The 27913-nt window shown below is 37.9% G+C and overlaps 3 protein-coding genes, 1 long non-coding RNA gene and 3 pseudogenes across 4 annotated transcripts in view; 1 reads left to right on the forward strand and 6 right to left on the reverse strand.

Annotated features, from left to right (window-relative positions):
* Positions 1 to 16094, reverse strand: part of LOC110051123 (endothelin-converting enzyme homolog) — a 39952-nt gene extending 23858 nt beyond the window's left edge. Inside the window, exon 1 of the mRNA XM_089289487.1 lies at positions 15775 to 16094. Coding sequence (XP_089145613.1) covers positions 15775 to 15973 — 199 coding nt within the window. The 5' untranslated portion in view covers positions 15974 to 16094. The remainder of the gene's footprint in view (positions 1 to 15774) is intronic.
* Positions 56 to 16798, forward strand: LOC149111891 (uncharacterized). Its single transcript, XR_016207174.1, has 2 exons — positions 56 to 149; positions 15749 to 16798. It is a non-coding gene; the product is annotated as an uncharacterized LOC149111891 (long non-coding RNA).
* Positions 161 to 1095, reverse strand: LOC149111892 (uncharacterized; annotated as a pseudogene).
* Positions 1542 to 3172, reverse strand: LOC149111893 (uncharacterized; annotated as a pseudogene).
* LOC149111894 (uncharacterized) lies at positions 12129 to 15502 on the reverse strand (annotated as a pseudogene).
* Positions 16799 to 21932: 5134 nt separating the features above from the next.
* On the reverse strand, positions 21933 to 22476 carry LOC149111895 (putative ammonium transporter 1). Its single transcript, XM_089289488.1, has 2 exons — positions 22365 to 22476; positions 21933 to 22205 (listed from the first exon to the last, which is right to left on the reverse strand). Exons 1-2 carry the CDS (start codon positions 22432 to 22434, stop codon positions 21976 to 21978), a joined length of 300 nt encoding a protein of 99 aa, XP_089145614.1. The 5' UTR covers positions 22435 to 22476; the 3' UTR covers positions 21933 to 21975.
* A 487-nt stretch (positions 22477 to 22963) lies between these two features.
* The window catches only part of LOC149111896 (putative ammonium transporter 1), a 34261-nt gene continuing 29311 nt past the window's right edge, over positions 22964 to 27913 (reverse strand). Inside the window, exons 2-6 of the mRNA XM_089289276.1 lie at positions 26035 to 26295; positions 25401 to 25507; positions 23601 to 23732; positions 23117 to 23246; positions 22964 to 22995 (exon numbers count right to left, since the gene is read on the reverse strand). Coding sequence (XP_089145402.1) covers positions 22964 to 22995; positions 23117 to 23246; positions 23601 to 23732; positions 25401 to 25507; positions 26035 to 26295 — 662 coding nt within the window. The remainder of the gene's footprint in view (positions 22996 to 23116; positions 23247 to 23600; positions 23733 to 25400; positions 25508 to 26034; positions 26296 to 27913) is intronic.

The raw sequence follows: 27913 nt of genomic DNA on the forward strand, positions 1-27913 counted from the left end.
TCCACCGAAACCTATTATAATTAATGCTAAATTCATTTCATGTTTGCTTCTGAATCCATCATTATCCTTTCCGGTATCTTTAACTAATGTAGTAGGTTTGGATACAGGTTTTGATTCGACCAGTGAAGAAGGCTTTTCAGGATTTAAAGGTATGTGGTAATTGTACTTTATTCTTACCTAAATTATGTTTGATTCCAGCCGGCTGCTGACTAATGTTTACATCTAAATTTACACCTAATTTCATAGATGAGTCTGCTTTCTTAAGTTTATTGTTGTAATTGACTGTGCTCTCAGTATTAATTACCATTCTTGAAGGCATTAACCAAGTTCCAGGGTTATTGCAAGATCAAGTTTTACTTTTGCTTCCTGAACAACAAGCTGAAATCTTTGAACAGACTTGCTAATATCTGGTTGCGCAATTGCATCTTCAATTAGAGTTAAGAATTCACGCCTGACTTCTTTCGCTGAACCGGAACTTCCAATTATGCTACTTCTAACATTAACTTGTGAACCGAGAATGCAATAGACAAAGGCTTCTATTGATTGATTGATTCTTGCTTGACCTGCACTGGTTAACCCATAAGAGACTGGAGTCACAAAATATTCATATTGCTTCCCTGCCAAAGAATTATCAATATATTGAATCAGGTCACCCTTTATCCCTTTTCCACCTTCATCACTGAATTTATTCCAATCTGGATACTTATAATCGGTTTTCGTAGGTCCTAATCCAGCAACCCAAATAAAAACATCGCCTAAACCATTATTACTACCTTTTTTAAATCTAAAGTCAGAATTTGGACTGATTTTGAATTCATTACAAATCCGCTTGTAGCTAACGACGTCATAAGAGTTTTTTATCATATCGAAAACCGGATCATCGGGTAAGTGAACTAGACCTTGAATTCCACCCATTTCAAAAAAGATTCTTCGGACTGTGAAATAAACATGAAACCAGAGAAAACTCCGTACTTGTGGTGGTAATTTTAATTCAGAATCAGTCATACCGTCATCAAAAAGAGAACGGATACTTATTCCACAACCAGTTGTTGCACACCAAACCGCAAAATTAAGTTGTTGTGGCCAATAAGACATGTTTGGCTCTTTTAACCAAAGGTGTGATTCTTTTCCTGTTGTGCGACGAATGATGTTGTTTTGAAAGATATTACGGAACTTGATGCTGAATTTATCACTCGGTGTAATATAAATATCATGGTTAGCTTGTTTATCACCTAATGAGTGTGGAGACTGACTGAATTCGACAGCGGAAATTACTAACTTTGGATTTGGGTTTAAGGTTAATTCTAACGGAAAACCAGCAATACCCAAATCTTTTTTCCTCTCGTCTGAATAATAATTGCTAGAGAGTAAATTACCCTTACTATCATACATGTCTCTAGTTCCATCAGACTCTTTATAGACTATTTCTGTATAGTCAGGGTACTTTATAGCCATAAATTTACTAAAGTGCATTTGGAAACCTCCTTTTGAATTTATTCCATAAACTCATTTTATTAATAGTATATATTAATAAAATGTTTTTAATATGATGGATTATATGGTGGTGGTCTATCACTAATATCACTCTCTACATTATCTACAAAACAATTTAATTCAATTTTGAATACAATTCTTTTAATCTTTCTATCTCTTCTTCGAATTGAAGTTTGATTTCTTCCAAATTTTGACCTTCTTCCCTCCTTTGAATCTTTTTTTTTGGTTTGAATCTCCTTATTCAAATCTTTATAGTTTTGAACTTCAGCCTGAACTGCAAGAAATTCTTCATGTGAAATATTACCATCATTTAAAGCTTTAGAGACTAGAGACTTTACTATACTTAATTTATCACGACAGAGAGAGACAATCTTTTCATGTTTATCTAATTTACTGGAGACCTTTTTTACACTAATTCCAGCAGAGACACTTAAAATTCCACAAATAGCAGCTAAGACTGCTAAGGAGGCACCGACTGGTAATCCAACCCCAGTTAAGGCAGTACCAGTTCCACTTCCAGATAACACGACTGATAAGGTACCAGCTGAAGCACTAAGGTTACTTAAGAATTTAAAAGACTTTTTATACCGATTGAAAGTAGCTTCTCGCTCTTTTAATTCACTTTCCATCTCTCATAAGAAATCAGATACACTTTTTAGTCGGAAATTTTCACCCTGTTCAGGTAGTTGTGGATAGATTCTATTGTAATCTTCCATTATACTCTTACTTTTTTTTTTCTTTTTAAATTGTTCCACAGCATATACTACTACAACTACTACTAATAACCAGGCATTTTTACCAAGAAAAGAGATAACTTCACCAGCTGTCTTAAATATAAAAGAGGCTATGGCACCAATTAGTCCTGGTAAGATTTCACCTAGCTTTTTTCCAATAGACTTAAGTCCTTCTTCTACCCCCTTTCCCAACTTAGATAAGCCACTTTTTAAATTAGAAAGAATGACACTCAAGACTACACTTACAGCAGATAATACCGCAAAGGCAGTAAAACCATACTTTTTAAATATATTCTTTACTCTTTCTCTGAGTGGTAGACCTTCTTTTATTCTTTCATTTTTTTCATCAATATTTGAGATCACTTCATCTTGTTCCATAATATCACGATCAATAACCTCTATTCTATTTGGATCACTTGTTGAAACCCTTTCTCTTGTCAATTCTTTTTTCTTCTCTAAACGACGTATTTTTTCTCGTTCATTCTCTTCAATAATTACTTCAGCAGGTGGACCAAGAGCATCTTTTATTTCTTTAGTCAATTGTGGGTTTATTTGTTCTTCTCCAGTTGTTCTATTCCTAGTGAATAAAGGATACTTTTTTTTACCGAATTTTGAGACTTCTAGTCTACCTGTCTTGCTGTAATCTGCTTTTAAATCAATTGCACTCGCTCTTGAAAATTTTGCTTTCACCGTTTCCCAAGCTTTATCTTGTTGTTGTAGTGTTTTCGGATTAAGACTCATGAAAGAAGTCTCTGTGGTAGTAGATTTCTCTCCACGTCTGTGTAAAGTGCTAGTCATTTCTATTTCTCCACTATCATGTGGATATCTTCCTGAAGGAGAATACATTGGATTTGAAAAACTTCTATCATCATCATCATCATTTCGATCATCATCATTTCCCATTAAAGGATTGTTCTCATCAAAATCATCCATTTAATTAAAGTTAGATAATAATTTTTAACTTAAATAAATCTGCTTGCAAGATAACCAATAGCTAACATTCCACCACCTACATATACCATTTCACCCATTTTCTGACTATTACTTGGCTGATAATAATCTAAAAATTTAGGTTTATTGGGTATTGAGTCTGGATGAGTTTGACTATATAACTTTAAGGCATAATCAGTATCTGTTAAATTTTGTTCTGCAATTTCGCCTTTACGCATATTTTCTTCTTTCCATTCTCTAAACTTCTGTTGACTCTCTCTATATTTTTCATGATCTCGTTCGTATTTTTCAAGTGCCCTATCATATCTAATACGCTCCTCATCTGTCCCTTTTCCACCTAAATATTTAGCAAGATAAGATCCACCAATAAAAGTAGTTGCATTAAGAATTGCTCCACCAATCATAATTGCAATACTAGCCATTATATACTACTAGGTAATATTTTTTTTATCTTCTAAGTAACTTTTAAGTGCAATGCTGCCTGCAATTACTGCAGTCCACTTTACATAATTCATTATACTAGCAGATGGATCACTAAGGAAGTTTTCTTTTAAAACCTTTTTTCCAAGATAACCAACGCCGGCGGCTAATCCCATTAAGACTGTTGAATCAGTGACGGTTTTCACAAGTTTGTTGTCTGACATTATAATATTATAGTATAAACTTTTTTTAAGTACTTTAATTCACTCCTACTCTTACCGGTATTTTAGATTTAGGCTCCTCCATTGCTACTTCACTCTCCTTTCCTACTTTCGGTCGCTGTACTTCTACTTTCGTCAGGTAAAATCGATAGTAAAGGTTTACTAATCCTACTCCAGTTCCAACAATAGCAAGTACGGTTGTAAATGATAATTCTGGAAACAGACTTATACTACTCTCTTTCTTAATTTCAGCCTTTTTACTCTCAATTTCAGCTTCTCTCTCCATTTCTCTCGTTAATGCCTCTTTTGCCTCTTTATTCTTTTCTGCCATTCGTTTACCTGCCGCTATCTTTTTTGGATCTTTTTTCTTCTGGACATTCTCTACAGGTGCAGTAGGTGTTTTAGTAATTTGCTCTACCGCTACTTCTTTTGCTACTTCTTCACTCATTATAGTATCCTATTTAAAATAATTTTTAAGTATTATTTTAAGTACTATTATAAAAATGCTAAAAGGATGCTAGCATCTGTTTAGTGAGTGCTAGCAGGCTGTTCAGATATCTCTGCAGAATCACTAATTTTTGCTGATTTTTCATCTATACTATCTCTTATTTTATCCACATCAACATGCATAGCCACTTTCACCAGTCCGCTAGCAAGTGCTACTAGCCTTCCACCTTTTATTACCAGGTACCACTTCCACCAGTGGCCCTTTTGATTAGTAACTTTACACCATCATGCGTATCATTTGAGAAAAATCCAGAACCATGGATACTATTATCAAAATGACTTCGGAGATCAATCCATAGGGCAAATTTATCTTTGGTATAAAAATATTCTTCTTTTGCATTTCGATAAGCTTTTCCAGGTAATCGTCTCTTGATACTTTGCTATAGGTCAGTTGCAACAATTCCTACTTAGTTACTAAGTAAATATCTCTTCTATTTCGAATATTTTCCATAGTCTTTCCAAAAACTGCATTATTCATCAACTTGAAAAGATTCTTTTCAAAATCATTTTTGGATGCTGCTCTAAGCTTTGTATTAAAATCGATATATGGTTTCATCGACACCGCGGAAATACGTTTTTTGACGTCACCGTAACAGGTCAGTGGTCATCACTATCAGGCTGTGCTGTCCTTCGATCGATCAGTTCTCCGAGATCAGTATTTTGGTTCATTTTAAGGTTGAAAATATCCTTGATACTTCTCGTTATTGGTGAGTTTGACGTCCTTAAATGGGTTTTTAATACTCAAACAATGTTCCGGTAATGAATAGGGGTACAGGGGAGTCATTTTGTGTGGAGTAATGTGTAGTTTGCTGACTCGAGCCTGGATCGTGTTGCTTCAGTCGCCCTCGCCTCAGAATTGTCGAAAACAACGATGGGTATCCAGCAAAGCAGAAGATTGGCTCTGTATGAAGCTTTTGCAAGGATTTTGAAGACTAGCTGGATTGCAAGTGTAATTTGCATGAAGTGGTTAAGGTACCTGTAAGTCGGGACCGTTTTATTCACACTCACTTTGCGCCGACATGTGGTGCTTGTTCATTTAGATTATATTTCGCAACGCGTCAAAGAAACTTTGATAAGAATTTGTCTTTAAAGACTGGCTTGTTTGGCGTTTCTATCACCTTTCTGACTTTCTGCACCTTTTGGAACAGGTGAAATAATTTTTTTGTACCTGCCGTTTGCTGTCAGAATAAAACATTTGTTCATTTCATTCACAAGATATTTCTCTATCATTAAAGATTGTTTAAGCCTACATTTATCTATAATGGTGGCGTTTGCGAAGGGAGTAGAGATCGAAAATATTGTGATTTGTTGGCCGCAGCGAACGCTGGAAATACTGAAAACATTCAAGACCGCTTAATATGTTCGGTTCATAGACCATTTTTCCTCGCTTGAAGTCTTTTTTGTTTACATCGATTACATGTTGATAGTACATGGAAATTTTCAAGACCGTTTCCTTGTACATGTATGCACAGGTAACTAAATATTTTAAAATGCCCAAACACCTGAATTTGTTTACACGAAACCGCTTCCACTTATGGGATGTGGTCAAGTTTCACATCTTTTGATGCTGAAAAGACATTCAACATTTCAGAGAGGCAGTAATCAACTCTTCAATGAAACCCACTAGTTTATTTTGTTTACTCAGTCATTTCAAGCTTTTCGATTTCTATTTCCCAATCTTACATGTGCAGTGTATCAACTGATATAAATAATTGACTGTTGTTTTTCCTTTCATTTTATTTAATTCAGATGAACTTTGCTCAATCACTACAAAATAATTTTTACATTGTATGTGCTTAATGAATCAGACATGTACATATCACGTGCTTTGAATCAATATGAAATTAATTATGATTCCCTTAGTCATAATATTGTATCATACTCCCTTCTGTAAGATTCTTACTTAACTTGTAACCACTTTATTACAAGACATTATAGCACCTGATGGCAATAAATTATATAATTATATGTATTTTTTTTTTTTCCTGTGATATTTGGCTGACAAGTGGGTTTGTTTATGCCACTGTGTCTCTGAATTAGCTTACTGTCATCTACAAACCATTGGTAATGTATCTTCGCTACATCCAACTCAGATACTAGACACAAAAGCATGTATTAAAGAACAGATACATTTCTTACAAATTAATATTTATTGCATTTAGTTCATCACTTAAGTTCTACAACATTGCTTTTCTCCAGTGAGAAATTTTGTGCAAAGTCTGAAGTTGTAAGTTGCAAAAACAAGTTCCGTCAGTAGTTACAAATCACTTAAAATCAGGCTTTGGTACTGTAAACTGAATGGCAGAAAGCGAGGAAATTAGAAATTGTCTCAAATACACAAGTGATAAAAGAGATAAACTTGACTGAAGTCTACAGACTCCTTTCTTTAGGTTTAGGGTTAAGGTTAGGCCTAAGGGACAAGGTGGGAGGTGCGGTGGCCTTGTGGTTAGTGCGCTCAGCAATGGATCAAGCGGTCCGTGTTTGAGCCCTTGTCAAGGACATTGTGTTGTGTTTTTGGGCAAGACACTTTTACTCTCACGGTGCCTCTCTCCACAAAGGTGTACATATGGGTACTGGTGAATATAATGCTGGGGGTAACCCTGTGATCGACTAGCATCCTATCCGGCAGGGGGTAGTAGAAATACTCCTAGTCGGTTCATGCTACAGAACCCGGTATAAGCCTGGCCTGATGGGCCACTTGGCTCTATGCAGACTTTACCTTTTACTTAGGGACAAGGTACTGCATCAAGTGGGGGAAGAGACAGTGGAGTCAGAACCTCCCACTTCCCATACCCTGTTCTCCCACTTCCCATACCTCTATCTCTTGACTCCCACCCTTGTTCGTCCTGCTCCTGTCCCCTGTAAATTAAGAGACCTAAGACACATCTTAGTCATTTAGCTGCACACCCCTTGGGTATTTCCTTTTCCTTCGTTTTCAGCCTTGCTACTCTTACCCATGTCTTTCAAGTGAATGACCTATGACGTAACCACTGTCAAAGGGTTTCATTTTGGGCCTCATTTTGAGCCCAAGGGTGAATTTTTCTTTGCCCGTCGGCCTAGAAGTCTCTAAAGACACTAAATGAAAGTCAAGTAACATTTTCATTTCTTGTTTTTGAAAGTATTTGAAGCCTTAATGAATGACAAAAATTAGCATTTTGCATTTCTCTCTGGATTCCTGCCCCCTATTCTCCCGGGCTCCCGCCCCATATTCTCCAGGGCTCCTGTCCCCTGCCTCTCCCCACCATCAACAGATGGCTGAATGTTCAGGAGAGGAGTTGCCATATGGAGAGCATTGGTCACTGTCCTCTCAGTTGGTGTTTTTACAGCATTGATGTTGTGGAAATCATCCATGGACAGTATCTAAAAGGATTTTTGCTGAGCCAAAATAGAAAAAAGTTTACAATAGGAGAAGTTTTCTATTGGGAAATCCAGATAATAGTAATATGTAAACAAATATTAATCTTAGAAAGTTATACAGAGTCTCAGGCTCTAAGGTAATGTGGTCAGAAATTATCTGGGTGGCCTTACAATCAGAAGATTGCTGTGTGAATACAGGGGGGGATAGCCTATTTATAACTAAAAATGAAATTCATTTATTGAGTTTTAATTGGAAGTTGTTATTACCCAGATTTTATGGTATTTTTATTGTCTTGCAATAACATATGCATGTATTTTTAATTACCCTTTTAACAGCTTTGTATTCCATGTCTTCTGCCATCTTAAGATAATCAGATGTCATGTTCTTCTTGTGGTTTTTTTTCTAATAGCTAAATAGCTTTTTTTCTAAACTCTAATAGCTATGTAACTAGTTTAAAATAATTTTCACACTTTAGAGGCGCTAAAAGCAAAATACCGAACTGCAACAATTCGAAATTATGACAAGAAACAAAGAAACAATAATAAACATGAAAATTTAAAATTTTATTTTCGCCAGCCTCAAGCTTACTGAAGTACAGTATAATTAAACTTGGATATTTTATGATAAAACATACCTCGGTGAATTCTTCCCCCAGTTGAGGCCAGATTTTGAACCCTTTTAGGGATTCAGTCCTACACTTGTTACACCAACGTGTCCAAGATTTATACGAAGCACTGCTTCGATTTCGGCCAACTTGTCCATAATTCGGTGATACCGAGTGGAGACAGGATGACCGTGTTTACTTACGCGAGTGCCCTCAAACGAACAAGTGGCCGGAACACGAGCTTGTCTTCCCGACGAATTTGATCGAAATGCCGTTGACATATCGACTCACACGGTTCAAGCCCATCAATTCAACAAACTTGAGAACTTGATGTCCTCAGAACACCGCTACAGCAACACAAAAGCTGCTTAGTTTTAGCCTTAGCGCACATCGTAACGTAAATTGCCACTGGCTCGCCGCTTGCGAGCATGAACTTTCACGAAACAACAACAATTTCACACCGTGTGCAAGTTCAGTTTGGTTTTGGCACAATATATAATATTAACTGAGAACTATCCAACAAATGAGCGGAGTCTAAAAGCTAAGTTTACAGTGTGCGCTCTAAGGCCCAGTTCAGACGTCGTGCTTCTGCCGTGCCGAACTAAATTGCAATTTGGTTCAACTGTAGCACGGCAGGAAATCAACTCTGATTCAGACGTCGTGCCAGAGTCGAATCAAATCCAGGGTTTACTGAAGCCTCGTAACAATTCTCCTCCTAACTCCCCGAGGGAACGAAATCTCGCCAAAACACATTGACATAATTTATGAATTTAGTTTGGCGCGACAGAAGCACGACGTTTGAATCGCTGCCGTGCCAGAGTCGTGTAGCACGACAGAGCTTGTCGAACTTAATTGCTTGCCGAACTTAATTCAAAAGTTTGATTCAGACACCGTGCTTCTGCCGTGCTTTTGTCGAACTTAATTCCTGAATTTAGTTCGGCACGGCAGAAGCACGACGTCTGAACTGGGCCTAAGTTTTGTATCTCTTTCACTGTCGACAAGACTCGCTGCGATAACAATGTAAAAGTTGCGGGCATTTTTGTAGTTTTGTTAAGGTATACCGCTGACCAGCAAAATATTGTATCGCGCCCCAAAAAACGTATTTCCGCGGTGTCGGTTTCATCTATGGCTCTTCAGTAAAAGTAATACCCCTGTGTACCTTCTTTAATTTCATCCCGAGTGATAGATACTGTTTTAAGTTACTGTAATGAATGATATATTTCTCCTTATCATATAAGTTAGGAATTAGTTTGGATACTTTATTCACTACTAGGTTTTGTGGAGCGAGCGGGTATTCATTATGCAAATCATGAAGCTCTTTTGGGTATTCTAAATCAACTTCTAAAACACAGGGTAATTTCTGCCAACGTTTTAATTCATTCTTATTCATCCACTTAAACCCTCCTACTGGTAATGAATCACTCATTGCCGCTCCATATAAGTTATTTGCATCTAAATCAACTATATATTTCGTCTCCTCTCTCTCCTTATAATTAACCATATAAGGATTGTTTGCCTTTCCATATCTTGTACTAGCCATTGAGATACCACCTCTAATTCCGTTTTCAAACATTAATAACATGTTAGGGTCTGTTAGTAATTCCAACTTTACTCTAGTCATTTTTAAGAGTACATCCCAAGCATAACCAGGTAAAGTATAATACCAAGCAGGATCTAAGCCATAATTTTTCTGGCAATCATTTCGAAACTTTTCAAAAACATCAGCTAAAAGTAAGACATCAGTCCCTAGATATAAGTCGTGATAGTCTCTAAAGGTTAAACAGTTAAACTCTTTCCAAACTTTTTGAGCATGCTCATAATCTTCATCTGAAATTTCAGCTTCTTTTAATGCAGAAAAAAATTCTCCTTTTGTTGGAAGTTTAGTCTCATCTAGTCGACTATATTGGTCAAACCAGTCATAGGGGAAGACTCCTTTTCTTCGTAGTAATTCTAACTTTTCACTACCATAATTAGCATAGTGGCTACATAAGTTTTTTAAAGATCTTTCTGGTAAATATGAGGCTAATGTATCAAGATTGCTTGCCATGAATTTAAAACTATCAATAAATCTTAGTTCAATAAAGACATCTCGCTCTTTACCATTTTTATCTGTGTAAGTATCAACCTTAACATATTTACTGAAGGAGATATAGTCTTCTTCATTCTGAGCAATACAGTTAAGATGAGTATCATATTTAGCTGAGTTATGCATGATGACTGGTATGAATTTAGGAACTCTATATAATAAATTACACGTTCTATGAGCAGCTCCTCTATACTTTCCTGATAAATGACAGTGATCTTTTACTTTCTCATCTATAATTTCTCCACAAACTGAGCAATTTTTTTTTTTGAAGTATTCATTCCATTCTCTTTTACTTTTACTTACATCACTATCTCTCTTTCCATATCTTAAGTGAGTAGCTCGACCATTGCAGACTATCCTCTCCTCTTTTATTTCTCCTTCACATATATGACAATGTGTGGCTTCCTTGTGAGCCTTTTTTTCCTCTAACGTCATTTCCTTCATCTTGACTTTATGTTTCAGACATTTCTCATAAATATCTCTAGCTTGTTCTTCTATGTATTGTCTGAAATTATCAACTACATTATCATTTGGTGAAGTGGGTGTATGAATCTTCATTTTTAGTTTATAGACTTCATCATCGAAACATTTAGTATAGAGACCATAACCAGATGGAGTATGTAGTTGATATTAATGAGTGTAACTCTCCTCTTCACTAGGCTCACAGGTGGTTAATTTCTCTGTAAAACATTCCCAATCACCATAAATCGTAAAAGGTGCTTGCATCTTACGGTTGAAGTTCTGGAATTGAATAATGTTATTTTCTTTAGTCGGCATCTCTACTTTAACCGCCTCATGATTTTTACATAGTTCTAAGTGAAGGCCTAGAGATTTTTCTGTTTTAAATGAATTTAGACATCTTCGAGAAAAGTATCTCTTACCATTGTGATTAGTTACCTGATGAGATAATAACTTACTAATATCTTTAATCCAACAATAATGCGTATTATCATCTTCGTCTGCTATTAGTAAGGGATCGATAATCTTAGACTTATCTACATCTATTTTAGGTACTCTATGTATACTAAAACCTTCTCTTTCACTATATCTAATAACACAAACACCACAACCATTCTGCTTCTCAAATCTATCTATATCTCTATTATCAGCTGGAAAGTTTATACCAGTCCAATCTAACTTTTCTGCATCTTTTCACATCGTTTTATTGAGTCGTTGAGGGTTTTTTTCCACTGGGAAAATAGCTGCAGTTGATGCCCATTTTAAACATTCATGGTCATGCTGATTCTTAACATTAATTACAGCTTTCTTATTTTCTATAAAACTTGGGGTAGGAATATAACTACTTCCTTTGAGTGGATCAAATGGTACAATACTTATATCTAAACTTTCTACATAATCAAACACCCATCCCGATCCTTCTTTTTGATATTTTTCGGCTTTTTCAAGTAATTTTTCAAATATAATATCAAAAATTTCAGATAAATCAGTTGATGTAGTAATTATTTCAACTTCTGATTGAAAGTATCCATAACTTTGTTTAACTTCCCCAGTTGCAGGATTTTCCATTATGTAACTACAGGTGAACGTAAACTTCATTTTCATAGGTTTCTTTTTATTATTTATTAAGTCTATGACTTTCTGTTTACTGCTAATAAGAAAATTCTTTGGACTATAACCTTTTTGCCCCTCAACTCTATAAGTCTTTAAGTATCCTTTTAAGGCAGTTTCACTTTCCTTTGGTGTAAATTTATCTATTCTATTGAAAATTTTATTAACTTCTGCTTTTAAACTTTCAATCTTACTGTTTATCGGTCTTTTAATCTTTTCTGGAATATAAGATGAAATCCAATCTGCAAACTTATTTATCTCTCTATTAACTGATTCTGTTGCCCTCTTAGCTAAACTCTGTAGTGAACTCACTTTATTAACATATGGTGTGGGTTTTAAAATGGGAATATTAAATCTCTGGTACTCGTTGATCTAATAAAGTTGGTGGGAATCTTCTTGTTGTTGTAGTTACTAGCGATAAAGCCTCGATAAGTTCAGCTTTTCTCATCATTGAATATCTGGGTATACCTCGCTCTTTTGCAAGTGCCTTTAATTCTTTCACTGTTAAGCGTTCCATTGTATACTATTAATATGTATTTTCTTTTAAATATAATTTCAATCAATTATTTTTATGAATGCTAGCACTGGTTTTAACCAGTGTTAACTGGTTTAGAGTGGTTTAGACTAGTTTCTGATGCTTTTAAATTTCATAGATAAAAATGAAAATATAAAATATAGTATAATGAGAGCAAAAGGACCAAGAATTACTTTTATAGTTAATGGTGAACAGAATAAGGTAAATGATATTAGAAATCGACTAAGAAAAAAGTTTTATGATAAAAATAATTGGAATAAAAAAACGTTCTCTGGTTAAAAATATATTAAAAACATAAGCTTTCGGCTATCAGTCTATAGCCTTTAACGAATGAAAAATGTGGCGCGCAAGCGAAAATATATACGAATGGGGTGCGAAAAATTGAGAATAAAAACAAGCGTGAAAAAAGCTAGAAGATAAAAATGTAAATGAGGCCTGATTACAATAAAATCGAGTATTGCCTAGGCAACGGTTTTGAGTTGTTTTCCGCGTCGACGGTTTTTGCTGTGTGCCAAGATTCTAGCGTTTTTCGAACGCGGTAATTGCCTTTGTCAATGACACAAACATTGTCGAAATCAATGGAGTGATTGTTTTGCCACGCATGGTTGGCAACATTAGAGCCATTTGAATAGTTCTTCAAGTTTCCTTGATGTTCCTTTTTTCGCGTTTGGAAGCGTCTTCCGGTTTCTCCTATGTAATTCCAAGGGCAGTCTTTACATGGAATTTTGTAAACAACATTACATTGAAAATCTGAGGGTTGTCTGAACTTTGGTGACGGGAATTCTTGTTGAAGGGTTTTAAGTGGTTTGTTGACAACTCGGATATCATTTTTGCGGAGTAATCTTGTGAGGGGCTCGGTTAGGCCGCTGATGTAAGGGAGACATGCAAAACCCTGGTACATATTAGATGGATCAGCCCATTTGAAGAACATAGAAACCAGTTCTTGTGGTGGAGAAACTGTAGATGGGGGTGGCTTCTTATTGAGAATGTTAGAAATAACAGCCGGTGGGTAACCATTAGCTTCTAACGCGGCCCTAACATGATTGGTTTCACGTGTTTTTCCTTCAAAGCTGCTAGGGAGGCTGGATGCCCGGAACAAGAGGGTCGAGGCCGTGCTGATTTTGTGTTCTTTTGCATGATGGGAAGAGAAATCCAAATAACGGTCAGTATGGGTTGGCTTCCGAAATATATCAATTAAGGCAACTCCATTTCTTCTGGAAACCAAGGTGTCTAAGAAGGCAATTTGGCCGTTGTTTTCAAGTTCGATTGTGAAAGAAATTTTGGGATCACAGGCGTTAAGAGTATCGTGGAAGGAAGAAACGGCGTCCTTCTTGATAATCACAAAGCTGTCGTCAACATATCGTTTCCAAACCCTTTGGTGGGACTGGTGAGGTACTGATAGCTAAATCCTCGATCACTCCCATACAGAGGTTAGCAACAATGGGGCTAACTGGACTGCCCATTGCACAGCCGTGGATCTGTTTGTATATGCAGTTATTATAGACAAAATAATTGTTTGAAAGAGTGAAATCCAGTAGAGAAATGATGTCATCTGTGCTGAGAATTGTTCTGGATCGTAATGTGTTGTTATTGTTTAATTTGCTCCGAATGTATTCACAGGCTTTGTTGACTGGAATAGCTGTGAAAAGCGACACAACGTCACAATGGATATTCTGTTCTCAATTCCTCACAGTTCGCCAAAGAAGTGGCTAAGTTGTTAAATCTCTGATGATGAAGTTATGGTCTCATTTGACGGCCTAACCGAGCCCCTCACAAGATTACTCCGCAAAAATGATATCCGAGTTGTCAACAAACCACTTAAAACCCTTCAACAAGAATTCCCGTCACCAAAGTTCAGACAACCCTCAGATTTTCAATGTAATGTTGTTTACAAAATTCCATGTAAAGACTGCCCTTGGAATTACATAGGAGAAACCGGAAGATGCTTCCAAACGCGAAAAAAGGAACATCAAGGAAACTTGAAGAACTATTCAAATGGCTCTAATGTTGCCAACCATGCGTGGCAAAACAATCACTCCATTGATTTCGACAATGCTTGTGTCATTGACAAAGGCAATTACCGCGTTCGAAAAACACTAGAATCTTGGCACACAGCAAAAACCGTCGACGCGGAAAACAACTCAAAACCGTTGCCTAGGCAATACTTACAATAATATTTTATTGTAATCAGCCCTCATTTACATTTTTATCTTCTAGCTTTTTTCACGCTTGTTTTTATTCTCAATTTTTCGCACCCTATTCGTATATATTTTCGCTTGCGCGCCACATTTTTCATTCGTTAAAGGCTATAGACTGATAGCCGAAAGCTTATGTTTTTAATATATTTTTAACCAGAGAACGTTTTTTTTTTTAATATGTCTTATGCTGGCTACAGTTCTATTTTTACCGATAAAAATAATGTTGATTATGTAGTTGTTGATGGAAGCGGAACATTAAGTAATATTTTAGCAAATTATGGTTGTTTGCACAAAATATTGGTAAAATAAAAAATATAGAATTGATACTAGGAGCAAAAAAGTAGATAAAAAAACTTTAGCAATTATGAGATATTTAGATTAAGAGAGATTTACTCTATTTTAGTCTATTTAGTCACTCTTTCTTCACAATATTATGCCTCTTTTCTTTCTGATATCTGTTTTACGTCTGTTAGAGTTAAATTTAGACGAAGTTCCCTGGTTTATAGTCAAATTTAATGTAATTTGCTGGCTCTCTCCTCTTTCCTACTACTTAAACCTTAGTTGTCTGATGTAATAAAGGAAGAAAGACTTGCACAGTCCGCTGACTCCGCTCCTATATAACACAACTCCTATCGTCACCTTCTAGGTTTTTCCTCCTTGATATTTATTCCTCGCGTAATTCGTGGCACAATTAAGTGCAGTATTAAGAGAGTTTAGTATCATCGCTTTAACTTTTTGTCACAGAAAAGTCTAGCAAAAACCCAATGAATCTTCAGTCTTGGTTGTGCCACCGACAGCGTTTAGAGTGAAATGACTGGATTCCATTTTTTGAATCAAACAATGGTCAATTAAAATGTCAAGGAAGCCTGGATGTTTGAACAGCATACCTCGAGGCTTCCCTGTCTCTCTCGCTCTTCAATTTACGAATGATTTGGCTTTACCATTTGCATTAAGGACCAGATATAGTAAACCGCTAGCTTAAGAAGGTGGTGTGGGCCCTAATAGATATCCCGGCAAGTGCACATAGCATTGAATTTTCTTTTGATGTTTCATGCACCGGTGTTTCCACAGATCATTAAATTTCCAAAGTCACATACCTTCAGAGCTGGACTTCTTAGTAACAATAAAAACAACGGCAAATATAACACCAGCCAGGGAGAGAAGTACAAGAGCAAGAACAAACAGGCGACATTTGCTACAATGACGTCGAAGTCGGTATTTTATGCCCACTGAATCCCCATCGTCGACCAGTTCGACGTCGTCGCCTGCAGCTGGACTTCTCAGATTCCTCAACATTCTTGAAAACTTGGTTAGCGTAATGCAGCGAATCTGTCTCTGTCAATGGTCAGGTTGATGCTCCAAATGACAAGAAGGTATAACGTATCTGGGGATGTGGACGCGAGCAATTCTGTATAACACTCACTCACAAATTTCCTTAGCCTCACTTTCAAGCGGAATATATATCGAAATTTCCGAGAGCGGAAGGAACTGTCAATCAAACGGGTTCAAATAACAAGTGCGATCTGTCATGCGTACGTACAAGGGTGCATAAATGACATTGATTGTTCAGAACACGCTAAGCGGAAGTCTTGGTTCCAAGCGACTACAAGGATAACCCTCAGCGGTTTAGGCCTGCATAATATATTGTGATTTTGCAGTAAATTCCGTCTGGGATAACGGAACACAAAATCAATTTTTCTTTAAAAGATAGATGGATCACAGCTTATCAGCTGATTTCCCAAGCCCTTCTGTTCCGAAAGAAAGCAATGAAAACAGGTAAAATGGCACCACGGCAGTACACAGCAACTTTGTTTGGAAGGAAAATGATAACGGGACTTGACAAGAGTTAATTTACACAACTCGAGTAAAATAACATGTAACTCCGAGCAACTCGTTTGACTTGCTTGAGTGTAGAAATCCGTAACTTATTTCTAGATACCGGGGACCTGATGCAACTGGAATTCGGGCAGACCAAGAACTCACAGAGCTGCACTTCAGTGTAGTTCATTCAAGAAACAATTACAAATATACCTACACTATCGATTGCACTGTCATTGCATCAGACAAAACAGGTAGTGAATGTACAATTCAATAAAGAAAACTAATGCTACGGCACAAGAACCACACGTCGTCTGAATGAAAAGTGTAAATACCACGTCGATAGAAACTAAAATTAGATTCAATCATTGCCAGCTACAGTGATTTTACAAGCTATTGCACCATCATTGGTTAATCGATGATGCGAATCATTTTAATTTATTCCCAACAGTCGCTGTTTTATGAAATGTCCCCCAATCTGTTTTATCAGAGATGAATGTATGGTTTTATGGGCATACAGTAGTAGCAACCAGTTTTAGCTCGATGTTCCATTAGTTTTCCTAACTCCTAATTAACAATTCGATTATAAGCTCGAGATTTCTATAATGTACATGATAGAAGATCGAAAATATTTTAGTACAAGTCTATCTGAAATTTACTTCAAATAACGGTTTCCAATTATTTCTCGACGTATTATATTAAACTTCGAGCCTTAGGAGAGAAAAATCGCTCGGATTGGATTGTCATTTCTGTGCGCGCGCGTATCATTTTTTCAACGATTCCAGGCATTTTTATAGTCGAGAAACTGTAAATGTCCTTCTTTCAGTCATGTCAGGAATTTAATTATCCATTTGCATCAAAATATTCCTCCAAAACTTTGGAAAAACGAAAACAAAAACAAAAAAAAGAAACAAAAAAAAAATGTCTCCATTTCGTAGACGACATCCAGCCACTGCACACTCATGGCTGACAGCCTACGATAATTCAGCCAATCATATTGCAGCATTTGCATTAGCGTTCAAGTAGAATTCTACTATGGTCTAAGCAATACTTGTGACGAAATCAAAGAACTGTCAAAAAGAACATTTAGACTGATTAATCAGCCTTGTAGGTTTATTAAAATTCTGATTTATTTACTAGGTCATTACAAATCCTGATGTAGACAAAGATCTCGCCACAATTTGCTACTGTTTGTGCAACTATTTCCTGCTTAGTGAGGAATAAATCGAAGTTTAATTGACTTTTACTGCTTAAAAAAAAAGCGAAGACCAAAACCTCTGTTTTCAACTCGTCATGCAACTGACGAACTTATCGGAAGGGAGCATTTTAAACTCTATAACCGTAAAACAATCGCTCGATCCTTTATTTCTCGTATTTTTACTTTATTGCTAGTTCTTGAGAGCCAGGCATGCTAGGGTGGCCGTTCTGGACTGGGGTTGGGCTGGGGTCTTCATGAGGGGGAGTAGTCTTAAACTGTAGGCTGAAAGGCAACTCCATTGTCTCTGCTGCCGGGTATTTACCAGACCCCCATCCGTCTCCATAACTCTCCAGTGGGTACGCGGGCTCACCGTGTTTGGGAATGTAGAGACCTAAGAAAAAGAGGAAATTTAAGTCAAATTTGTGACTTGCTTCTTTTCATGATCAATGTTATAAATTCGAGTCGATCATGAACCTCTGAAGTGAACTTTTGCGCTTTAGCGATACAAATAAGCTCCAAGAAAAAATTAAAGTGCACCCAGCCCCACTTTTTTCTTTTTCTTTTTTTCTTTTCTTTTCTTTTCTTTTTTTGCGCTAAAACGAATCTACTTGTTGTTTCTGAGAAAAAAAAAATGGATTCGGTGGAATCCTCGATTTTCTGTGCCCAGACGAAATCTCGAAAATAGCACAAAAACGCCGCCCGAGTTTGAGGAGAATGGGACCAGCGGCTATTGTGACTTCTACCCAGGAAGATTGAATATCTCACGTCCTCTCATTTCCTTCAGGATGCTGCAATACACATTCGAAAAGTGCGCACAAACGCCTTCCAGAAGTGCTATTTTCTGTTGCAGCAGTATCCCAGATTTATAGAAATATATACTGTACAATTTACTGGCGATGATCGGTCAATGGTGTAATAAAGACGTAAACGATGGGTTGATTTTGTGGAACCGTAACAAGCGAAGTGAGAACCATTGAAGAACGCTCACTGGAATTTGTTCTGCAGACTTCAAACGCTTTTTTGCAAAATTTTCTGATTAAAGCCAACCAGTAATTTGTAGAAATACCACCAAGAAACTACATTTTCTAGTCCCGCAGTATTTATAACATAGCCGACAAAGTTACGACCGATATACTGATATGTAAATAGGTCGCAGCTGTACGCCGCCAACCAACACTTATTTCTCTTTCGATTTAGAAAAATTCGAAGATAAATTCTTTAGAATTACCAGGAGCCATAATCGGGGACGGAGACGGTAACTCTTGGGATCCGCGCGCATCTATGATATGGGACAATTTTTTTTATTTTTAGAACAAATTGCGCCATCCTGACGTCATATATCCGCGCGGATTCACGCGCATGTCGGGGCTCTCGCGTGGATGCTGTCACGTCGCGTGATCAAATGGTGAGAGTTGCGAGATTCTCTTGCTTATTTTTCACAGCGATGGCAAGGAATAAGGCAGGGAATACGAACCAGGGCGCTTATATGTAGTTTTATGCTCTGAGCTAACGGAAAAGGTGGGTCTTTCAGACTCGAAAACAAGACTTCAATCTCGCACTGGGAATGAATAATAAGATCTGCTCGCGCTTGTTGTAAGCTTACGCGTATGTTTTTGCGTTTGTTCTGACTTAAGAATATAGCAAGAAAACTCTATACTCTGGTATCGAGTTAATTTGTGAGTTTCTCAGACAATGGTTAATCATAACCAAAACCTGTTTTGATGGCTTCCTATTGTTTCTGCTTGTTTGATGAGTTTGCAAAAGTTTTGAAAGGAAAGTCTGAAGAGTATAATTAGCTCATTAGCTCATTTGCATAGTGCAGCTCGCGCACTTTCAAGTCCGAGTCGGTGTTTTCAATTGTCAAAAAATCTTGACAAAGATATCTTTCGTTATCTTTTGTGCTGAGATGCTGCAACAAATTTCAAGAGCGCAAAAAAGGCTACTAACATCATCTGTGTTTCTGCAACAAAGCATAGTGAAGTTTTACACTGCGAAAATGAAAATAGACAAGGAGTTTTGATAACTCGATCAACAAAATCCAAATCGTTATTCGAAGTTGACTAAAGAAAGTGTCATTGTAACTTTGCTGATTATTTCTACTTTTTTCACACATTTCCAGCTTAGCTTTTAATATGTTCTCAAGCATTTATCAATCTTAAACATATTTAAAAACTATAGAGTTATTGTTTGAGTTCGATGTACGCTCTCACACGAAAGTGCGGCGCGGCGGAAGTCCAATTTGTCATGTTTACTGACTGTACAAAACACGCATCGGCAGGCGCTCTCATTCATCGACATCAGAGAATTTACTGGATTTTTACACAAATAAAACTGCGCAGTATCTACGGACGTAAAGTTATTGGGCCTCGATGAAACATCAAGCGTTGCTTACGATTCAGGCGAAACTCTAACTAGCAATTATTTTGTTTTACTTTTCGGTCGCGATAGACTGGCAAATTCCTCGCAAGCGTGTGGTAAGAGAAGGTAGGAAACCTTGAAGTCCTAAAGCTCTGCTATATCCTAATATATCCAGCTAGTTTTTTGCTGTGTAATGGAAAAGCTGTCAATCTTTAACATATGTGAAATTTAAATTGGGGGGAGGGGGGGTGGGGTACAGCGCATGTAAAAGAAGCATCCGTCGGAACGCAACTTGGTCAGCAATATATATAAGCTTAATGCGGAACATACCTAAATTCGACACGGTCTTACTTCACTCAAACTGGAGCAGCTTACGACGAAAATACTTAAGCAAAATTCCAACAGACGTAAACGCGTTGAGTTGTGGGCCAAAAACATGAAAAAGTTCGGGAATTTCGGACGCCATTTCCTCCGCGCGACATCCGCAGAAATCGTCGCAGCATGTACGTGCGTGTGCCGTAGGCGATGGCGCAATTTGTTCTAAAAATAGAATTATTGTCCCATATCGTGGGACAACCCCAGTACTTGAAATGGCGCGCGCTTACGGTCTCCGTCCCCGATTGTGGCTCCTGGAATTACATGATAACAAAATTGTTAGACTCAGAGAGTTTTTCGAAGGTTTGGAAATCAGCAGTGCGACAAACATTCTGTCCAATAGTGTCGAAGATATGACAGCATAACATTATCTGCGGACCGGTTAGGGAACACATCCTTTTCGCCTACCTGACGAATTTCACTGCAAGCTTTGAGAAAAATTTACATTGGTTATTTGCAGTTACGACTTAAAACGTGTGGCAATGTGAAATCGGTAATTGTCTGAAATGTTTCTCAACCCTAACCATAACCTAAAAATACAGGTTCAAAGTGAATTCAATCGATCGAAGCTAGTGTTTTGGTTGAGCTCTCTATAATCACAGTCAAAGTATGGGCCAGACCAATTCTTAAATAAAACTGAGTCAAAACAAGCTTTATATCCATTGAAATAATGGACTAAATGTTAAAGAGAAGCTCTCTTCTGGAAAAGGATCAAATTTTAGAACAAAGAGCCGTTCAGAGAAGCCGCCGCAAGAGTAATTACGTGCGGAGGTTATCAAGTCTCGAAAACTGCACCACTTACATATAAACATGAAGCTCTTATAAACATGAAGTATTCCAGATTGTAAAATACAAACTGGATTTAGTAGAGCAACCATACCTTGACGAAATACACTCTCGCTAAAGACAAATGTAAACGGGCTATAAGTGGGTGGGAATCTTCTGTTTAGGTGACGAAATTACCATGCAGCTGACTCAAAGCAGTCCTCGAGTTTTCTTTCCTGCTTTTTGTTTGCCTGCTCCCCCACTTTCCATTCCTGATATACAAGCAGCTCGTCCGCAAGGAAATCTTCCCCGTCCTCGCTTGAAATATTGCAAATTGCTCTCAATGCTCTAGGCAGTGGGTTCACAGTTGTCGAACGTACTCGATAAAACGGTTTATTTCGGAGCCGAATCGAAACTTAACTCTGACTCCAGTGACGAAAAAGAAATAATTTTGAAGCAAAACTTGGATGTGTCAGTCCTAAAATATATTGGAACAATTAGTTTTGTTTTCCATTTCCTGGAGAAAATACAGAGAGCTGACTGAGGCGCTAGTGTGATTGGTTCCTGGATAGAGGTCGCGCAACAATTCAAGCGTGACTTTATAACTTAAAGATATAGAAAATGGAGGATTCAACCAAATGCAATTGGTCAAATATTTCGAATAACAAGTGGATTCGCTTTAGTTAAAAAAATTTGGGGCTTAGGTGCACTTTAAATAAAAAGGAAAGGCGAGGACCGGAAACTGGACTCGTGATGGCTGTGGAACACAAACCTGGTTAGCAGGCTACTCACCTTTCAACTCTATTTCTTCGCTGACGCGGAGCATTTTAAAGAGGCGCAAAGTGAAGAAAAAAATGAAAGAGAGTAAAACGGACCAGGCATTGATAGCAAGCAGCCCCAGCAGGTTCCACCCAAACAAACGGAATGAATGTTCGTCGGCAGCATAAAAGATTCCAGTATCCTTGTTGAATATTGGAGCCGCCAGCACTCCCCAGATACCACCACCGAGATGAACTGCGGAAAAATAAATTACAACAATTAAAACTAGTTCACATAGATTATTAACCGCCAAAACAATGTTAAATTTTCTAACCGGATTTGTCTGTAACGACTACCTTTTCTTGAGGACTCTGGTTGTGAGAATAGAATTCCTGCATATTTTGGTGTCACTACCAGCCACAGCATCCAGGGGGTCATCAACCCTTAAACGCAACATGAGAGTACTCCAAGCAACGTACGTCATGCCTCCAACGATTCCAATAACGAAGGAAGCATAAGGATGGAAGACATTGCAGCCTGAGCACAGGGACACCCGAGAAACAAACACATGTATTCTAGTTTCTGTTAAGTGAAACAACTAGAGGTATTTGCACTCTTGTAGATGAGATCATAGTCAGTTGTAAGTAACCCATGCCACCATCTTTGCCCATGTGACTTACCACTACGATCTGCCGTTTACAGTCCCTGGCGAAGGCGAAAGTTAAGTATCTTTACTGAGAAATGCAACGCAGTATCCTAGCCGGGGCTTTCATCCAAACCTCTTGGTTGAGACTCTAAATACTCAAACCGGTTTGTATATGCTACCGAGCCTTCGAAAGCTATTCTCTGATCTCATATCCATATACTAACAAATGAGCTATGTTATCAACGTTTTAAAAAGGAGGTATTTGAGAATAACCCAATTAGCGTTTTTAGTCTCACCATTCCAGTAAGTCCACCATTAATGGTAAAAAGCAAACTCCAGTATTTCTCCGCATATCCCAAGCGCTTGATTACGGCATGGCAGTCAATGCACCCGCGGCTCCTAAATAATAATGATAAAAATAATAAAACAGATTTAGTGTCTTGAAACTGAAAGAAAAGTTGAAAATAGCTTAAAGATGCGACATTTGACGTAATTTGAATGCATGGTAAGTATAGCTCACCTCCAATGACAGTGTTCGTAATGACCAGGGTCACAGTGTCTCCATCGCCCGGATTGGAGATGGACCCCAGGGGGAACCTCCGTTGAATGCCAGGAAACCAAAGAACAGAATGAATCCTCACAAGGCTGCTCTCTTAAGAGTGCAAAAGGAAAAAAACGTTCTGAAACTCTGTCTTCGCCCAAAACGGCTGTAAACGTTGGAATATTGGTGAACTTTAACAAATAAACATTAAAGGATAAGCATCTAAACGACGCTCACAATATATTAGAGAAAACTGAAGTTGTATTAGGCTGCCTTGAATTGTATTCTCGGTATTTTTTAAAAGCGAGGCACAGTATTTTGGAGGAGTGTTCACCTAGAGCAATGTTCTCTCTTCTATTTACTTTAATATTCAGTGTTTTCTTGTGAGTTTTTCTGAGAATCAGACAAGTGTGCTTTCAATTTCCAAGAATGCAACATACTTGCACATCATCAACAAACTTACCGGGACAGTATGGCCTGAAATCGTCTGAGGGGAACCATTAACAAATTTTCCAATTCTTGGACCTACAGTGGCTGCTCCGACTAAAGCGACTGCACCACCAACGCAATGAAGAGCCCCGCTACCTGCAAAATCCTAGAACAACGTAAAAGAGAAAAATTAACGAACTCAAAAACATTGCAAAGGACTAATTTTACTTAGTAGTAATATTGTGCTTTTGGGTGATATATCGATGTGCATCATTCTATAAGTCACTTGAATTTCGCGTCTACACAGCATCCACATGCTTAAAAAGGTTTGCTCGTGGCACCAGAGGGGATGACACAATGGGGAAGGCCAACAATAACTTAGAGAAGGTCAGCGGAGAAAGAACGTAAGTCCATGCTCTGACCTAGAACGAAATCCGATGAACGATGGCACAAGACCGCTCACGCTGGAGAGAGACTGTGCAGGTCTTTTGCATCCTATGGCGCGTAAAGGACCGATGCGATGATGGCAGACTACACACAAGCATCATACCAATCCAAGATTGTTAGTGGAAAACCTGTGTAGTACGCTACAGCCTGTGATGTTTAAGTCGATTCATACCGGGCCCTTTGTTGATTTTCTAAATTCCCAGAATATTTTGTACGCTAAAAATCTTTCCTTTTACGTAAGTAACGGGGACTGGCGACATCATGTCACGAGGTTACTGGGTCATGCTTTGGACACAGGGGCCAACTTGGATTTCGTAATATCGAAAAGGTATAAGAGGTTAAAGTCAGCGTTGTCACTTTAGGTTTCCGCCGGTCTGAGAAGTTGAGCATCATTCAGTTTTAGAGATAATCTCTTAGTCTTAACCAAAATGCGTACACTATATTTATTAAGGACGGTGCCTACTTTTGTTAGTGCGCACACGTTCTGCGCATCACGCAAGGCATGGTTTACGCGCCACGCGTGCGCTGGGTTCACATGACGCAATCAACTACGCTACCAAGTACACGACTAAATTGAAAGCAAAATTTTCCTACTGTGACCAAATCAAGTTTAATGAACCTGTACTTAAACCAGGAACACCAGGACAGCAGCATATCGCTAACCACTAACTGTTAACGTCTTCCAGCTGAAAAACTAGCAGTTATCTGTCGAAAATTATACTGAAATCCAACTGTAATCAGGTACCTGTAGATGGCGTAGTGCGCTCGCAAAACAACTGCGAGATACGCAAATGTTTTACTTACTGGGGAGGTGACAGGAAAAAAATGTAACAGGCACCGTAAAAAGTTTACAAAAGGATCAATAACTTTAAAAAACGCGTGGTTACCCCTATATTTTATGCTACGAAGTGGAAGTGGCAAGCCTATTCAGCAGGTGATTAGTTTCTGGTTGTGAGCAAAAGATATTTAGACTGTATTTTAGCTGAAACAGAGCGTGGGGAAGGCTGTCAGAGACGCTAAAAGTGCTGTTGCAGCGATTTTGTTATTAAAAACATACCAAGAAAATAATGGTTTTTATGTTACCATTTACCATGTAATTTTCAGATCTTTATAAATGTGTTTGCTTTTCTGTATGTAAAGGCGAATTCTAAAGAAAGCTGTGAAGAAATATCCTCTCCTTCTATTTTCAGAAAAATGCTGATGTCAGCATTTTTGTTGAGATTCAAGGCTAATTATCTCGGAAAAAATGCGTGACTACCCTCTTTTTTCTTTGTGGATTCCGATAGCCCTTGCAAAGATCTACTTTTTTCGCAAGGTCCTAACCTGGCGCTAAAACCTTTGTATTTGGTAGGCACCGTCCTTAAATGAAAGTAAAATGACCGCTTACCTGGTATGTAACATTAATGGTCACACTGTCTTTAATATAATCGACACAAACAAACAGCCAGCCATTTGAATCCCATGCCCAGTGAGTGACTACTGGATACAAAAAACCTACAAGGGAATGGCACTGTCTTTGATGTCGGTATAAGCTAGATCCATTATCATCCTATGATAACTAAAAGTAGCAGATTTACAGCAACAGGATAAAAGAAAACACACATGAATCCTACAAGACCATCAATCCCCAGCGTTCTTTTGGAGAGCTTAACGTCACCATATAAAAGGTTTAGCAGAATAATGGCTCTGTATGTGCTCCTTAATCTTTGTTCCTCTTTCAGTAGTCGTTCATGAAATGACCAAGTTTTGCGTATCTTGGAGAACGTGAACCACAACAGGTAATTTTTTTTTCTTTTGAATTTAAAGGCCTTCATTACATATTAGCCTAAGCACATTTTTAAACCAGTAAGCAATTTGAAAAGATCTACTGAGACAATTGCAGCAAGATTCCAAAGTAGACTATAAATCTATCTTTTATCAGGTGACGTCTTCGGCGTCAACGTCGTCATTCCGTACGATCCTTTATCATCTGACTCTATAAAGTACGAAATATATTGTAACTTTGTTTTTTTGAAACCCACCTGTTAGAAACACAGAGTACATAAGGTAGGCGTTGAACTCAGTTCTCTCTGCCATGGAACCGCTGACAATTGTTGCCGCAGATGCCGCAAAAACGAATTGGAAAAAAAAGTGAGAGTATTGGTCGGCTGGTAAATCTGCCAGTGCGAAATACTTGTATCCAATAAACCTATTGCTGTCAGCTCCATAAGCGAAGGCGCACCCGAATAACCAGTAACCACTAACTGAACCGGCCTCTAAGAAAGCAAACCCTGCCTGCATAACTGCGAGAAAAAGATGCTGCCCAAGTCATTTTTGGAAATTAAGTTAGACAACGTTCAAGCAAAATTGAAGATCATTACAGGTGACACCAAAGTGAAAGCTTTAGCTAGTTCTATGACAATTTTATGACACTGTGAGTGACTGTATGTGCTTTGTATGTTTGTGCCAGGGATTACCTTACGGGATAAACGGGATTTTCGAGTTAAATTTTAAGTAAGAAATCAAAAGATTTATTTTTGTTTCCTTCGCCTTGTTAGATAAAAATTAAACGAAAAAATGAAAAGATGAGACACGAAGTGGTGAGAAATTATGAGAACAAAACATTAGCCTTATAGCCCATCTCGTTACATTACTTATTAATTTTATTTATTTACCTAATTGTGAAAAATATCATATATGGTGGTCTGACTTCTGCACGAATGAGTAGTGACAAAATCCTCAAAGCGCTTTTGAGTTATTAGGTTATTATAATTTATGAAAACAGTCTTACTTTCAATAAGTTAAAGTTATAATAACATCCTGTACCTTTTTGTTCTAAAAGAGATTTTAATATGGAGATGTAGATGTTTGCGACTTTAAAATTTTTCAATATGAAAAGCTGCGCTATGAAAAGCCGAAGCAAAATCAAAGTGCAGTTACATTTAATATTGATATTTTTTTTTCAGAAGCGTTCTCTTAATCAATTCGATCAGACTTGCTACGAACTAATTTTTCACAAGTATTTTTCAGTTCCTTTTACTGCGATGAACTCGTGAACGTGCGGTTGAGAATACCTCTGCAATAGAGCGCCAGGCTGTTGACATCTTTAATTTGCGAACGGGAGTTTGAGCGTGATGCTCAACGAGTTTCCCGTGAAAATCTGAAAGGTCTCTGAAGAGTCTCTTGGCCGAGACGAAACGCCGCATCAGACTTGCCAAGAACTATTTTTTCACAAGGATTCGTCATTTCCTTTTATTGAAATTACACTCGTTGTTAGAAATAGATTGAGGTTTGGTATAATGTTTAGGGTAATCGATATTTGCATGGAAACGATGAAAAAGATTACAATCGGGAAAACTAAACAACCAGCCAACGAGGCTACCAATCTACCAAACAACCAAACAGCTAACCAAACGACCTGCCAGCCTATCAACCAACTGACAAACCGCCAAATCAACCAGCCAAACAACCAACCAACCAACCAACCAGTAGTAATAGACGCTTATAGGGGCCGTAACCAATCAGCGTGCAGGGATTATACCACGTGACCACAAGATTCTCATACACTCTTTTAAAATTAAAAATCCAAGAAGGCGCATTGATCAAGATGGCGGCCAAAAATGATGACGTCACGCTCGCGCATGCCCAAATAAGGCGCGAACCAATTCGGAAAATCGATGACGTCACACGCCTTGTCAAATAAGGCGCGAACCAATGAGAGATGGTTAGGTGTGGATTAAAAGGCTGTGAGTGTAGAGTTCGACTCATTTTTTCGAGAGATCGTAGAAGATGGCATCGGAGAAGAACAAGAAGACGACGGTGGGTGTGGAGATTTCCGCGAAAAACTTGCCGGACGAAATTCCGAGGAGTGATTTTGCGGCTAGAGTGTTGGCGGTTGTGGAGGATCGTATTCTTGGATCG

The sequence above is a fragment of the Orbicella faveolata genome, unplaced genomic scaffold (genome assembly GCF_042242905.1).
Source record: "Orbicella faveolata isolate gen_17 unplaced genomic scaffold, um_ofav_v1 contig_2, whole genome shotgun sequence".
Taxonomy (NCBI): domain Eukaryota; kingdom Metazoa; phylum Cnidaria; class Anthozoa; order Scleractinia; family Merulinidae; genus Orbicella; species Orbicella faveolata.